This window comes from Xiphophorus couchianus, chromosome 18 (genome assembly GCF_001444195.1).
Source record: "Xiphophorus couchianus chromosome 18, X_couchianus-1.0, whole genome shotgun sequence".
NCBI lineage: Eukaryota > Metazoa > Chordata > Actinopteri > Cyprinodontiformes > Poeciliidae > Xiphophorus > Xiphophorus couchianus.
This window is the reverse complement of record NC_040245.1, coordinates 20,749,579-20,762,883: the sequence shown is the minus strand read 5'-3', so window position 1 is coordinate 20,762,883 and position 13,305 is coordinate 20,749,579. Positions and strand designations below refer to the sequence as shown.

Genomic DNA, 13,305 nt, shown 5'->3' with positions numbered 1-13,305 from the left:
GGGCACTGTAGACACAAAGCCGTACAAACAGTGGAGTAAAAACCCGGGAAACACTCAATACATTCAGTGTGATCCACGTCGGGCTCCTTTCCAGGTGCACACTGTGAGCACATAAAAACCGTAAAAAAAACAAGTAAATTTTCTTTTTGTGCAGCAAGCTGTAGAAGCGTTTTCAATTCTTTTCACATCTTTAATGGTTGATGGTGACCTTATAAGGAAGCCCAAACTTGCAAACAGAATCAAAAGGGCAGGTCAGACACTGTAGGACCCCTTCGGGTGAATGTTGTCCTGCTGGGCATAAATAAAGTGTTCCATTGGTGACGTCACATGAAAAACCTGCAGGACACAGCCGGCAATCCACTCTGTCCTCTGAACTGATCAGGCCTGTAATACAAGGCTGCAACATACAGCAAATAGCAATGAGCTCACATAAAAGCACATAATTTAAACAAATATGAATTTGGGCAATATGTATATAGTATATAAATATAGAAAGATTTGGATTTATATTCAGCTTTCTGAGTTCAAGCCTGGCATAACCACCTTTTTGCTGCAGTTACAGGAGCTTGCTTTTTGGGATATGTTTCTAGAAGCTTTGCACACCTATAGACTGAAATGTTTATCAAGTCGTCTGAACAAAATAGCGAAAGCTCAGTCAGAATGGAGGCACATTAGTTCTAATCATGCCACTGATTTTCTATTCAAACCTTTCAAAGCCGTTTGTTCACCAGTGCTCTTTTACAAAAGTAATATGAATCAACCTTGAATTTTGGCTTTTTAATCTCCAAACACGTGTGGTTTTCTACTCACTAAAGTTAACCAGGGTAATTTTGTCACTTAGCCAAAATAAAGTAGCTTTTCTATAACATTCCAAACGATTGTAGTATTGTTGTTTTCAACTATTTGCCATCTGCAACATTAATGACCTTATATGAGACAAAAAATAAAGGCTCATAAAGAACAGCCATTTTATTTTATTTTAATTAAAATAACCCGTAATTGTGTAATTTCTATGTTAACTATGTGAACTGTATTACCAAAACACAAATTGCAGCTGCGTTCGAAGGATTTTGTTTAGTGTTACTAAAGAACGTCGGGGTTAGTTATGAAAGTTATGAAAACAAATGGACCCCACGTTTTAGATTTGAAAACCATATATAATTTTCCTACTTCTATGTGTTAGTCACAACCTATCACATTAAATCCTGATAAAATGCATCTGAATTTGTGATTGTAAAGTAACAAAAGTTTGGGAAGTTGAAGGAGCATCCAAATTTTTGAAAGCACTGCAACTGTAACTACAACATTTCGGTGTCAAAATGTTTGGAAAACATTTCTCCTTGATTATATTTAATTCAGTGTTATAACAAGTAAAACTGTAGGGAAAGGGTTATTTGAATGTAAATCATACCTTTTGGGCTTAAGCAATCAAAGGCTTGTGAAAAAGTGTTTTACCTTGCAGTCATCGATGCTGATTTTCCCTGTGTAGAGGTTGAATGTTCCTGCTGGACATCGATTTGGTGCAGATACATTTCCAGGACAGCTATAAAGCAGAAACGAAGTAGGTGAAACATCATTAATTAGTAATTTATTCTATCCCATGTAAAAATATGAAAAAACTAATAAAATTCTGTCCTATAGTTTAAAATATGCCTGACGACTTACAAATGACCAGAAGGACAATCCAAACAAAGCTGCTGGTTGAAGTACTTTCCTTCTGGACACACACCAACATACACTTCGTCATTGAGGATAAGATCTGCACTCCCCTCTGCGACTTCTCACACCAAAACAGGGAGAATGTAGAAATTGGTCATTATGTTGATAAATGCACTTTAGGAAATAATAAAAGCATGAAGATTGTTTTTCTTACCTGAAGCAGCTCCAGGTTGGAAGAGCAGCAGAAAAACCCCAGGAGATAAAACACATAGCAAATACATAGCCCTCACCAAGCACATCATATCTGGATGTCTAATCCTGTATACAAGAGCATGTTACAGGTTTTCTCAATATCCAGAGCACAGCATTTTGGTCTAATCCTACACGGATAAATGTTTAGAGCCTGAAAGTGAAATGAGCACGAAATGTGATTCCCAGGTGGTGACTCAAGCTGACAGTGATGTGCAATTAGGTTCTGTAACTGTATCTGTGACTTTCATTATGCATGAGCAAGTGCAAACGCTAGCCTAGTTGTTTCTGTTAGTGGATCACAGCAAATTATTTATGCTACCCATGAGCTGTCATTCACCGTAAGTAGGAGATTTAAGACATAGAATATATCAAAGTAATTTATTTGCATGGAATAAATGGATGCAAACAAGGTACATTTTGTTTTCCCAGGGAAATAATTGAAAAATACATAATTCAAATATAGAGGAGCATCAAAAGTTGACTACAGCTATTGCTGGAGCAGACACAAAGCTACAAAAGCAAATGACACCCTCAGCCTTCCTGCATTAGCATGTGCTGTGAGGCCTTTAAAAAGCTTGGTGTCAACTGCATGAACATAGTATTAATCCACAAATAAAAACCTTTATCTTCAGTAAAAAAAAACAACAAAAAAAAAAAACATTACTGCATAATTGTGTTCCATGATGTGTTTACCCTATTTGTTTTTTAACAGCATTTTTCTGACAGGAAGCCAGATGCGATGTATGGAAAGTTGTGCATTATTTTTGCACACCCCTGAATCCTTTTGAACACCACTTCCTGTACCCAAACTCAAGAGGAGAAACATATATGTGGGTATGTGCAGGTGCAACCAACAGCAGGCTGCAAGAACACAGGGTATTTTATGTTTGAATAAAAGGAACAAAGAAATAAGAAAAAAAGGAGCGGCAATGCAGGTCTTAGTCTACTTAACCATACTCTTCCTTTCAGTTCTAAAAGGTAAAACAATTATTCCTAATGTTTCATCTTCAATTGTAACATAACTTCTATTTCTGTAATGTAACTACATTATCCTCTCTTTGCAGGAAGTGTGATTTCTGACAATGCAAAGGCACCCACTGATTACAAGATGGTAAGACAGGGGCAAAGTCTCATGCTGAGCTGCACCTATAACTGCTCGGCTGGATTTGTCCGCGGCTCCTGGAGGACAGAGTCTGATATCGCTCCTTGTAACACAACTAAAAGTAATGACAGCTTTTGCACTGTGTCCATCTGCCTATCAAACATTTCTACTCATGATACAGAGAAGAACTACAGTTGCTACACAGAAGACACAGAGGACCCTAATCTCACAAAAACAACAGTTCACACTGTTTTCCTTCGACTTCAAGGTATGCAATGCTCTATCTATCTATCTATCTATCTATCTATCTATCTATCTATCTATCTATCTATCTATCTATCTATCTATCTATCAATAAATATATATATATATATATATATATATATATTTATACATATATATTGTGTATATATATATATATATATATATATATATATATATATATATATATATATATTTATACATATATATATATACACAATATATATATATATAGAGAGAGAGAGAGAGAGAGAGAGAAAGAGAGATAGGATCTATATATATATATATATAGATCTATAGATAGATAGATATAACATAAGTTGTGTAAGAAACCAAGGACTGAATCACCCTTTCTCTTGTATTTGTAGCTCAAGACACTGTCCCAAAATGGACAAGTAACCCAAACATTCTTCTTGAAAATAGTGAGAAGCCTTTCTAATGTCTAATACAAAATATTCTATATTTGCAACAATTATTTGAACAGTTTTTGATTAATCCATATCTTAATGATCTTAATTATCTTAGCATCGCTTCCTACTGAATCAGGGACTTCAAACAAAGGTGAGTATCAAAAACAAAAATATTCTAAATGATAAAAAAATTGTTTTTACATTTAAGAAATTCTAATACATCTGTTTTTATGACAACAGGGCAGTTTAATGTAATGAAGGTTTTGGCAGCGGTAACCGTCACAGTGGCCATGGTTCTTGCAGCTTTGGCCATCTTCTTGTGCGTAAATCGCAACAAGCCGATCTGGAAGGGTAGAGGTGATTACAATGTAGTATTCTTTTGCAAAAAATAAGTGTAAATCCTAGATGAAAGCATGAAAAATGCACAGATTTTAATGTAGTGACAGCAATGCCTCTCATTCCAGGGGAGCGGGTTGTGTCCAAATCATGGTGAGCCGTCTAAGCTCATATTTGTTCGCATTTCTGCACGATTAACAGTGAAATCTGTGATTTAGATTTTACAAATCATCATTATTTTAAATTTTTCCAGCTCATCTCAATCCCCAAATGCTGTCCTCCTACCAGTAAAAGGTAAAACACCAAAAATATCAGATAAATAAAAAGCATACAGAAAGAGCTCTTCAGCTAACGCTTGCCATCTTCTCCATCCAGGGACGCTATCAACACAAAGTGAGAAAATAACCTTACGAATCCCTCTGCCTGGTAAGACAAACATGCAGAACCATCTGAATTGTAGACCATTTGTTGGCTAATATTTACAAGTAAAATGCGTTGTTCTGTTTGACCCAGACAATGAGGAGGACACAGAGGTTCCATATGCAGACATAATGATCACCGTCCGAGGGGTCAGTACACCCGAGCTCACTAAGGTTGGCTACTTAGGAACAGGAGAGGTGAGAGACAAAGCATGACAAGCTCAAACCTATGAACTGACCTATCATTCCATCTCCATCTTTATTGCACAGAAGGGTTTACCAAAAAACTTGTAGTTTTTTATTTTACTTTTTAAATATAATCTCTATATGATAATTAGGCTTTTGCAAATATATGCTTAGTTTATGTTATCTAGTGCTAAAGTGCTGTTATATTAGCTGTTTTATTGCTACATTAGATGTGTCATTAGCTACAAGAATCATAAGAGAATTTGACAGATATTGCTGCTTTTGTTTCGATCCACCTTGCTTCATGCAAGACATTTCAGAAGAAATGTTTTACTTTGTGTGTTAGTTAGTTTTTTTATTTCCAAATATTTATGGATTTTAGAATTATACATTTTTAGTTGGCAGTACAAATTGCTCATAAATGTGCATCAGTTGTTAAGCAACATTGATGGCTTAGCTTGTATGCATTTTGATTTGGTTAAGTACATTGAAACACAACCATTTTCAGCACAGACAATCAAAACAAAAACAATGACTTTTGTCCATTTATGCTATGGAGAACCTCAGTGCAGTCGTCAATTTATAAATGAGTTATTTTACAGCATGACTCGTATACAGTGGATCTTAAAAGTGTCAAACTATCAGATACTCCGATGAAAAAGAGTAGATCAGGATCATTTAAAAAATGTTCTATGACTTCTACATGATGTATATCTTGTGAAATTCAACTAAACAACCAAAGGAAATATTTCAGAGAAATAAAAAAAATAAAAATGGGGTAATTGTCCAAATGTGTACGTGCGCTCACATTTAGATACCTTTGTCTTGTGCACTTCCCTATCCAGTGTTAGAAATCAGCCCATCTAGATAAACCCCAAACCTAAATAGAAAACAAGCCAGATCACATTAGAATTGGTGGTCATCTTGTTTAATGTTTCCCTATAGGTATTTTGGTGATTCAACTTTTGGTGATGAGCTCTGAGTCTCTGAGATTGGAAAGACTATTTGACATTAGTCTTTCTTTCCCTCCACATATTTTCTATCAGATTCAAATCAGAAGTCTGGCTAACCAGCTCCAAAACGTTAATGTAACTTCCAAAAAGAAGAAAAACGTAGAGAAATTCAAGATTATTTTAAACCTAAACGTGGAAAGGGTAAAAACTATGTTTATCTTAACCATACAGTATATCCAATTACGTACATAAATTAAGCTTCAGCTGTCTTAGTATGAGTTTTCTGATGTCTGCAAATTTGCATCCGTTATGCCGTTACAGAAAAATAAACTTCAAGAAAATACAGAGGGTTCAAGATGAATTGTTTTTCCATTTTAGTTAATCCAAGCATAGATGAAAATCAGCAAGACCTTTTTGACAATATATCAAGTGATAAGAAAAAGGTTTGCCTATAGCCAAACCTAGAACAGTTTGGGTTCACCTGAAGAGACCTGTGGACTTTCAGTTTGAGTTAGATTGGGTGTCTTAAAGTCAATATGTGGTAAGCTTATCGACTTCCAACAAAAAACAATTGAATCTTCCAGCAAAGTATCAATTGAAAGATTTGCACACTTGTGCATTCAAGTTATTGCAGTTTTTTATTTCATGTAATTTTCACCTCATATAGACTATTTGTGTGTTTTTCAGTTGTTTTTTCATGGTTAATTTCTTTTTTTTTTTACATTGTAAAACAGAGGTCTGTAATCTTTTGAGTCAAGGAAACTTGTAGCTTGTTGTTATTAAGTGATTGTGATTTTTAAATATACCGTTTAATTTAATGTGTATTTGCGGGATTTTTAGTAGAGATTCAATACTTAATTGTGAAACAAGTTGTTTTTTTTCTGGTTTATGTGCAGTGGCGGGGAGATGAACCAAGATGCCACCTGCAGGCCTCGCGTTCAGCTGACAGACTGCATGTTCCCCAGCCCAGAGAGGTCAGCCGCAAGATGAGCACCAACTCTGAGTATGCGGTTATCACATATGCCTGACCATAAGCACTTCAGCCTGCCTTTCATTGGACCATGTGGTCCAGGAAGCATCCACCGTACCTCGGTAAATTTTCCAATCACATTTCAGAAACTTACATTTAACTGTGTAAACCGTGATTCAAATACTCCTGTTAATGCTTTTTGCAAGGTCTGTTCCATCAAGTGCTGCTTAAAATGCAGAGGTGATAAATAGAGAGTAATCATGGACAACAAAGCACAGGTTCTTTCTTGTTTTTCTGATGCTTTTCACTCTGACAACACCAGGCCTACATATGGACAACATGCATTAAGTGTATATGATGATACAGTTAAGTTTTAATGCATTCTTTTTATCTTCACATGGATCATTCTAAAGGGACAAATAATTATACTTGAGAAAAAACGTTTCAAAGATGGTTTTGTACAATTAAAAGATAAACCCTGAACAAATTTTTGAAAGACCAAATCCTCTTTCTGCTGATTTGGAGTTTCAAATGTTACATTAAAAAAGAGCTTGCATTAAGCCCCTAAAATACTCACAACATAATATGTTTGTGCCAATCCACATGTATTCTGAGTTGTCTTTTCTTGGGATTTTGTAGAAGCAGCATTTTGTTCACATAACCTCTGTGCCAGGGATACATTAGCCTACACACAGCTATTTCAGCACCCAGTAGAGGCTTATTGTGCAGGTTTACTGCAAAGGGAGGATGGAAAATAGATACTTATGCATCTTCTCTGGTTAAGATGTTGTAAATGTTCTTGTTAGTCTTGTGCAAAAATAAAATAAAATAAAAAAACAGGGAGACCTATTTTCCTACAGCAGATAAACAGCTAAAAATAAAACTTCTTGAATAAGGAAATTGAGCAAATAAATATTTTTTTAAAATCAGGATTGTATAAATAATCAAAATTTTCTTTAAACAAAATTGTGCCAATCTGATAACTGAATAACTGCAAGAAAAACTAACTGATTGTAAATTAAATATAAATGTCAATACATTAAGTGTTTCAGCAGATGAAATCCACATGTATAGCACATTGTTAATACAGTGTTTTATGTCTAGTAAAAGTTCACAATATTTATGATAAGTTGTATTTACTCTTTCAAACCTGAAAGCCCCAAGTTAAGCAAACCGTGATTTTTTTATGTTAATCAAAATGAAGTACATGATAATTTTGTAGAAGTAGACTTGAAAATTCAGAAAACAACTTGTTTTTGTGTGGATATGATCCTCCATTATGAGAAGTTTTGTTTTGTTTTGGTGTTCTTTGAACAAATCCAGGATTACCGCAGTTACCTATTCTTTAAAAACATCTTAAATTACTCATTTTCTCTTTTTCAATAAAAAAAAGAAAATGGGGATAATCAATAATCAATTTTTCATTAAAAGCTATGTTATGTTCATCTTATACAATTGTGAAAGTCAATTTTTGTAATATACGCTTTAATATTATTTGATTTCTTTATACACATTTATTTTAAAAAAATGTTTTTTATGAATGTATCATTGATTTTTTTTTTTCTAAGTCTATTAAAAATACAAAACCTGTTTATAGGTATTTCTATTTGCCTGTGTTATCATGTTATGTCTGAAATAAAGATTTTTTTTTTATTGAACTATGCTGGAATGTGTTGCGTCAAACATGACCCTTATTTGTCTCCGTACTTGGAACCGTTGCTAAGTAACGGATATCAACAAGACATGGCACTAGTAGTGGCGCTAGATAACTATAAACGATTCGGTAAAGGTCGATTTAAAATGCTTCCAGGTCACAACAAACCGTTGTATTAGAACGGATTTTTAAGAAAGATGGTTTACATTTAAACAGTTAACCGATTCGACAGCGCGATTTAATTACGAACCCAAACAACATTTAGAAAGTCCGTTAACTACAGATGCTAAATTAGAGGTGACATTTCACTTGTGAAAAGCCGGAAACCTTTTTTGCTGTTATTATAGCTTGGAATCAGACACGTGGTTCAGGAAAATGTCAGTGCCTTTTTCCAACACTCACCTGAGGGTACCTCGGGGATTTGGGGCCCTCTTAGAGGGACTGACCCGGGAGATTCTCCGGGACCAGCCGGACAACATCCCTGCATATGCAGCGCAGTATTTTGACAAACTTCTGAAAGAAAGAGAAGGTAACCGATCATAAGAAAATGAGATAACAATACTTTATTGAAACTTTATATTTCATTAAATAAGGACAAACTGTGTTTCCTTCTTTCTTCACAGAAAGTGGGATGGACCCTTCTGAGTGGGCTGCCAAGCTGGAAGACAGGTTCTACAATAACCATGCTTTCAAGAGTACTGAGGTACACACTCTTTGAAGTTACAGCTCTTAACATGGCTAACAAAACTGAGTCTATGTTAGTTTATTGTATTATTATTATTATTATTATTATTATTATTTTTATTATTTTTCCAGACTGTTGGTCTTGAAAAGGAAACAGCAACAGAGGAGGCCCACGTTTCCAAGTGAGTGTCACTTTAAGTGCAGCAAGCACGATCAAGAGGAGAGGGAGATGAAGAACATGAGAGAAAAGATAGAAATGTGCTCTGATGAAATTACATTGGAGTTTACATTTTCATCAATAAAAAACCTTACTCAATTTGTCATTTATTACATTTTTATGTTGACCTTTCAACTCTACTGAGTGAGTTAATATAAGGCCATTTTACAACCACTGTTTTCTCAATGTACATTTGAAGACAAATAGGTTCTGTCGTTTCAGTATCCCTTTATACTGAAATATAACAAAATCAATCCAACTCATACTAGTGTGACACAATTACACTAGTATTGTAATTGAGATTTCAGAGCAAAGATTTAAGAGCAAATTCAGCTGATTTGATAATCCAAATAGAATTAATGATGTGAAATATGTACAGAAACACATCACCTATTTTTTTTTTAAAAATTTTGTCCAAAATCCTTGGAACTCAAAGCATGTGAACTCTGCATGGGAAGTATTGTTAGAGGTTTGCCTGCTTCAACAGACTTAAGCAGTTAATGGAGAAATAACAAGCTTGTGCAGTGCCCCCATAATAAACCAAGTTTGGGAAACAGTGGTCTTATTCAGTTGACTGCTTTGTTTTCTTGATGTGTTTTTAGAACAGGCCATGATGTGTTGTTCTTTGGGCCACATTTTGCTGACATGTTCTACTCAGGTGATTTCTTGATTAGTAATTTAGCACTTAGTAAATGTGGCTTGTGAAATTAAACCAAAAAATATGGTTAATCACAACTAATTCATGATTTAACAAGAGAGTCATGCCTATGGCCACCTTTTCACATAGTGTAGGGTTCAATTGGATAGATTTTTTTCAAGCAGAAAATTTTATTTAGTATTTACTCAGGTTATACCCAATATCAAAATTTGTTTGATGACCTAAAACATTTAAGTGAGACAAACAAGAAGAAGAAAAAAAAAGAAGATTTTCTTTGTCATGGCTGAGAGGAAATGGCGGAACAGAACTACTTGAGACTAAAAGCAGCAGAGAACATACACAGGTTGCAGTTGAGTTTGAAAGATGCATTTAATAAATTCTAAGCATTGCTTTAATCTGTAATGTTTCTAAAAATGTTCCATTTCGTTGTTTCTTAGGAGAAAACCAAGCGAATTCGAAACTGAAGAAGAGCCAAGTCACTCAGTTGAAGATGCAGCTCATTCCACCGAACATCTTCCAATTTCAGATATAACTGATTCGGCTGAAGGCTCACAGGATGAAGAAACTGAACTACAAGATACAGAACAGACATCTGAAGCAGATGAACAGAGCGGGATAGACAAAGATTATGAGCTTACCGAAGCTGAACCTAGTCAAATTATCGGACTAGATAGTGAAGTAGATAATGACCTACTACACCTGAGCTTGATTCAGGTGGACCAAGCCGATGAAACTTCAGATGTAAGCGAGGGGGAAAGTCCTTCCCAAAGGTGGGAGGATCAGGAATATAAGGATGAAGATCAACCAGTTGGTGCATTTGGAGAGCAGGAAACTGTTGGCTCAGAAGAAGAGCATACTGTAGAATCAGAATCACTTCAGAGCGTTCTACATTTGACTTTTCTTGTGGACGCCTCTGCTTCAAAGCCTGGTGAAACAAAAACATCAATTTGTCAAGACGACACATATTCTGCTGAAGAGACAGAAACTATAACAACCCAGCTTGAGGAAAATGCTGTCGAATTACCTGCAAATCAGTATGAAATTCATCCTGACACCCAACAAGAAGTAAAGGATGAAGCTCAAAGTGAGAAGGAAATAACAGACACTGAAAGTGAGAGGGAAATAACTGATACTCAAGGTGAGAGTGAAGTAACTGAAACTCTGAAAGAGAAGGAAATAACAGAGACTAAAGGTGAAGGGGAAATAACAGAGACTAAAGGTGAAGGGGAAATAACGGAGACTCAAGGTGAGGGGAAAATAACTGAGACTCCAGGTGAGAGGGATAAAACTGAGACTCCAGGTGAGAGGGAAGTAACTGAAACTCTGAAAGAGAAGGAAATAACAGAGACTAAAGGTGAGGGGAAAATAACTGAGACTCCAGGTGAGAGGGATAAAACTGAGACTCAAGGTGAGGGGAAAATAACTGAGACTCCAGGTGAGAGGGATAAAACTGAGACTCCAGGTGAGAGGGATAAAACTGAGACTCCAGGTGAGAGGGATAAAACTGAGACTCAAGGTGAGAGGGAAGTAACTGAAACTCTAAAAGAGAAGGAAATAACAGAGACTCAAGGTGAGGGGAAAATAACTGAGACTCCAGGTGAGAGGGATAAAACTGAGACTCAAGGTGAGGGGAAAATAACTGAGACTCCAGGTGAGAGGGATAAAACTGAGACTCAAGGTGAGGGGAAAATAACTGAGACTCCAGGTGAGAGGGATAAAACTGAGACTCAAGGTGAGAGGGAAGTAACTGAAACTCTAAAAGAGAAGGAAATAACAGAGACTCAAGGTGAGGGGAAAATAACTGAGACTCCAGGTGAGAGGGATAAAACTGAGACTCAAGGTGAGGGGAAAATAACTGAGACTCCAGGTGAGAGGGATAAAACTGAGACTCAAGGTGAGAGGGAAGTAACTGAAACTCTAAAAGAGAAGGAAATAACAGAGACTCAAGGTGAAGGGGAAATAACGGAGACTCAAGTTTCTCCTGAGAAAAGCAGTGTAAGTCCAACAGTCTCTGAGAAGTCCTTCAAGCAGGTGACATTTAAAGAAGAAGATGAAATTTTTACTCCTGAAGTGGATAATGAATATGAGGAGACTCGTTCTGATAATTCTGATGGGACACCTGCTGACGCTGAGGAAGAGGAAGGACCTGCTGGGATTTAGGAGGAGAGCACAGCAGGCGCAAACAACAGCGACAAGGTAATCCTGGTTGTTTGAGAAACTGTCCAGTCTATATTATGATGCATTTCACACTTTTCCTATGCAGTAAAATTAACATTTGCACAATTTCTGCAAGCAATTTTCTTTTACTGCCATAACTTGAGTAGAACTGAAACTGATCATTATATTACCCTCCATAATATTTGAGCAAGCCTCCCTTATTGCATTGAAACCGCCTAATTGTGCAACTAATGACGCCATTCTGTTTTTGCAACGCCCCTTCAGGAGTTCTTTCGGCTTGGTTTTGACACATATTCTGGGCAGAACTTTGTGATTTCACACATGATTGGTCAGAAATTTAAAAATGACCAAAATCAATTCTGCAGCCTTGGACTTCGACACTGTAAATGAGTTGTACACAGTCTTTGTGAAGCAGGAAAATTTCCAGGCCAGAAAGAGCTCCTTGTTCTTACCACTTTGATAACTAATTAATTAAAAATAAAAGCAATAAAAATAATAAATGTTTCCATATTTTCAACATATCTACAGGCCTGAAGATTCTGGAATGCCCCGCACCTCGACCTCATTCAAAGTTCATGGGCTTGGAGCCAGGAAAAGAAATATTTTAAATGAACTCCGCCATTTTGGGTCAGAAGATGGATCAACTAACCTTGCAGAATATGCCGGAAGGTTGCTAATGACTACATAAGTGCTGTTTGTTGTTGTAGTTGTTGTTGTTGTTTTACCTTTTCTCCAATATTATATATTTAATCCTGTATCCAAATATATTTAATCCTGTATATACTGTGTATCCATTTAATCCTGTATGTGTATCCACATATGTTTAATCCTGTATATACTGTGTATTTATTTAATCCTGTATGTGTATCCACATATGTTTAATCCTGTATATACTGTGTATTTATTTAATCCTGTATGTGTATCCACATATGTTTAATCCTGTATATACTGTGTATCCATTTAATCCTGTATGTGTATCCACATATGTTTAATCCTGTATATACTGTGTATCCACTCTCAAATAGAGAATCATTTAAATAAATCATTAAAAGCTCAACATTATTGTGACATAAATATTAATGTTTGGTGTTTGTAAACCTCTGATAGAAACTGGGGCCTTTTATAGAAACACAACTCTGTCAGGAGGGAAATGTTTGAAAATGTCTCCAAAATATTTGATTCTTTGTAATGATGTGTCATTTTCCCTCTGATACTTTAAATGCCATCTTTTCTGGCATGATGATAGAAATGACTAGGTGGTCTTCATCCCTCTGTATCAATGCCTGTTTTCTTGTAAAAAAAAAAAAAAAGTCTGGATTAGATCAAGTCTCCTCCTGGGAGCCAACGCAGCGCCCCCAGAGTGAAA

General features: G+C 35.9%; 3 protein-coding genes across 4 annotated transcripts; all 3 read left to right on the top strand.

Moving 5' to 3' along the window:
• The first annotated feature begins 2,756 nt into the window (after window positions 1-2,756).
• LOC114161398 (uncharacterized) lies at window positions 2,757-8,206 on the top strand. 2 transcript variants are annotated; one of them, XM_028044653.1, is made up of 10 exons: window positions 2,757-2,889; window positions 2,976-3,281; window positions 3,643-3,696; window positions 3,800-3,835; window positions 3,925-4,041; window positions 4,149-4,173; window positions 4,274-4,314; window positions 4,396-4,446; window positions 4,534-4,589; window positions 6,475-8,206. In XM_028044653.1, exons 1-10 carry the CDS (start codon window positions 2,841-2,843, stop codon window positions 6,604-6,606), a joined length of 867 nt encoding a protein of 288 aa, XP_027900454.1. In that variant the 5' UTR covers window positions 2,757-2,840; the 3' UTR covers window positions 6,607-8,206. The 2 variants fall into 2 exon arrangements, with proteins under 2 accessions (XP_027900454.1, XP_027900452.1); XM_028044651.1 differs by having other exon boundaries at window positions 4,534-4,637.
• Window positions 8,207-8,349: 143 nt separating this feature from the next.
• LOC114133577 (sperm surface protein Sp17) lies at window positions 8,350-9,209 on the top strand. Its single transcript, XM_027999594.1, has 3 exons — window positions 8,350-8,731; window positions 8,826-8,905; window positions 9,019-9,209. The coding sequence occupies exons 1-3, from the start codon at window positions 8,578-8,580 to the stop codon at window positions 9,070-9,072; spliced, it is 288 nt and encodes a 95-aa protein (XP_027855395.1). The 5' UTR covers window positions 8,350-8,577; the 3' UTR covers window positions 9,073-9,209.
• Window positions 9,210-10,193: 984 nt separating this feature from the next.
• On the top strand, window positions 10,194-12,989 carry LOC114162015 (protein piccolo-like; the record flags this gene model as incomplete). Its single annotated transcript, XM_028045760.1, has 2 exons — window positions 10,194-11,957; window positions 12,468-12,989. A coding segment is annotated over one exon (1,728 nt), but the record flags the coding sequence as incomplete, so codon positions are not given.
• Window positions 12,990-13,305: the final 316 nt, after the last annotated feature.

Bases quoted from the DNA above. Each gene is read 5' to 3' on its own strand.
- LOC114133577 (XM_027999594.1), top strand. From the start codon at position 8,578: ATGTCAGTGCCTTTTTCCAACACTCACCTGAGGGTACCTCGGGGATTT. The intron at 8,732-8,825 runs GTAACCGATCAT...CTTTCTTCACAG, and splicing joins ACTTCTGAAAGAAAGAGAAG to AAAGTGGGATGGACCCTTCT. The intron at 8,906-9,018 runs GTACACACTCTT...TTATTTTTCCAG, and splicing joins ATGCTTTCAAGAGTACTGAG to ACTGTTGGTCTTGAAAAGGA.
- LOC114161398 (XM_028044651.1), top strand. From the start codon at position 2,841: ATGCAGGTCTTAGTCTACTTAACCATACTCTTCCTTTCAGTTCTAAAA. The intron at 2,890-2,975 runs GTAAAACAATTA...CTCTCTTTGCAG, and splicing joins CTTCCTTTCAGTTCTAAAAG to GAAGTGTGATTTCTGACAAT. The intron at 4,447-4,533 runs GTAAGACAAACA...TGTTTGACCCAG, and splicing joins CTTACGAATCCCTCTGCCTG to ACAATGAGGAGGACACAGAG.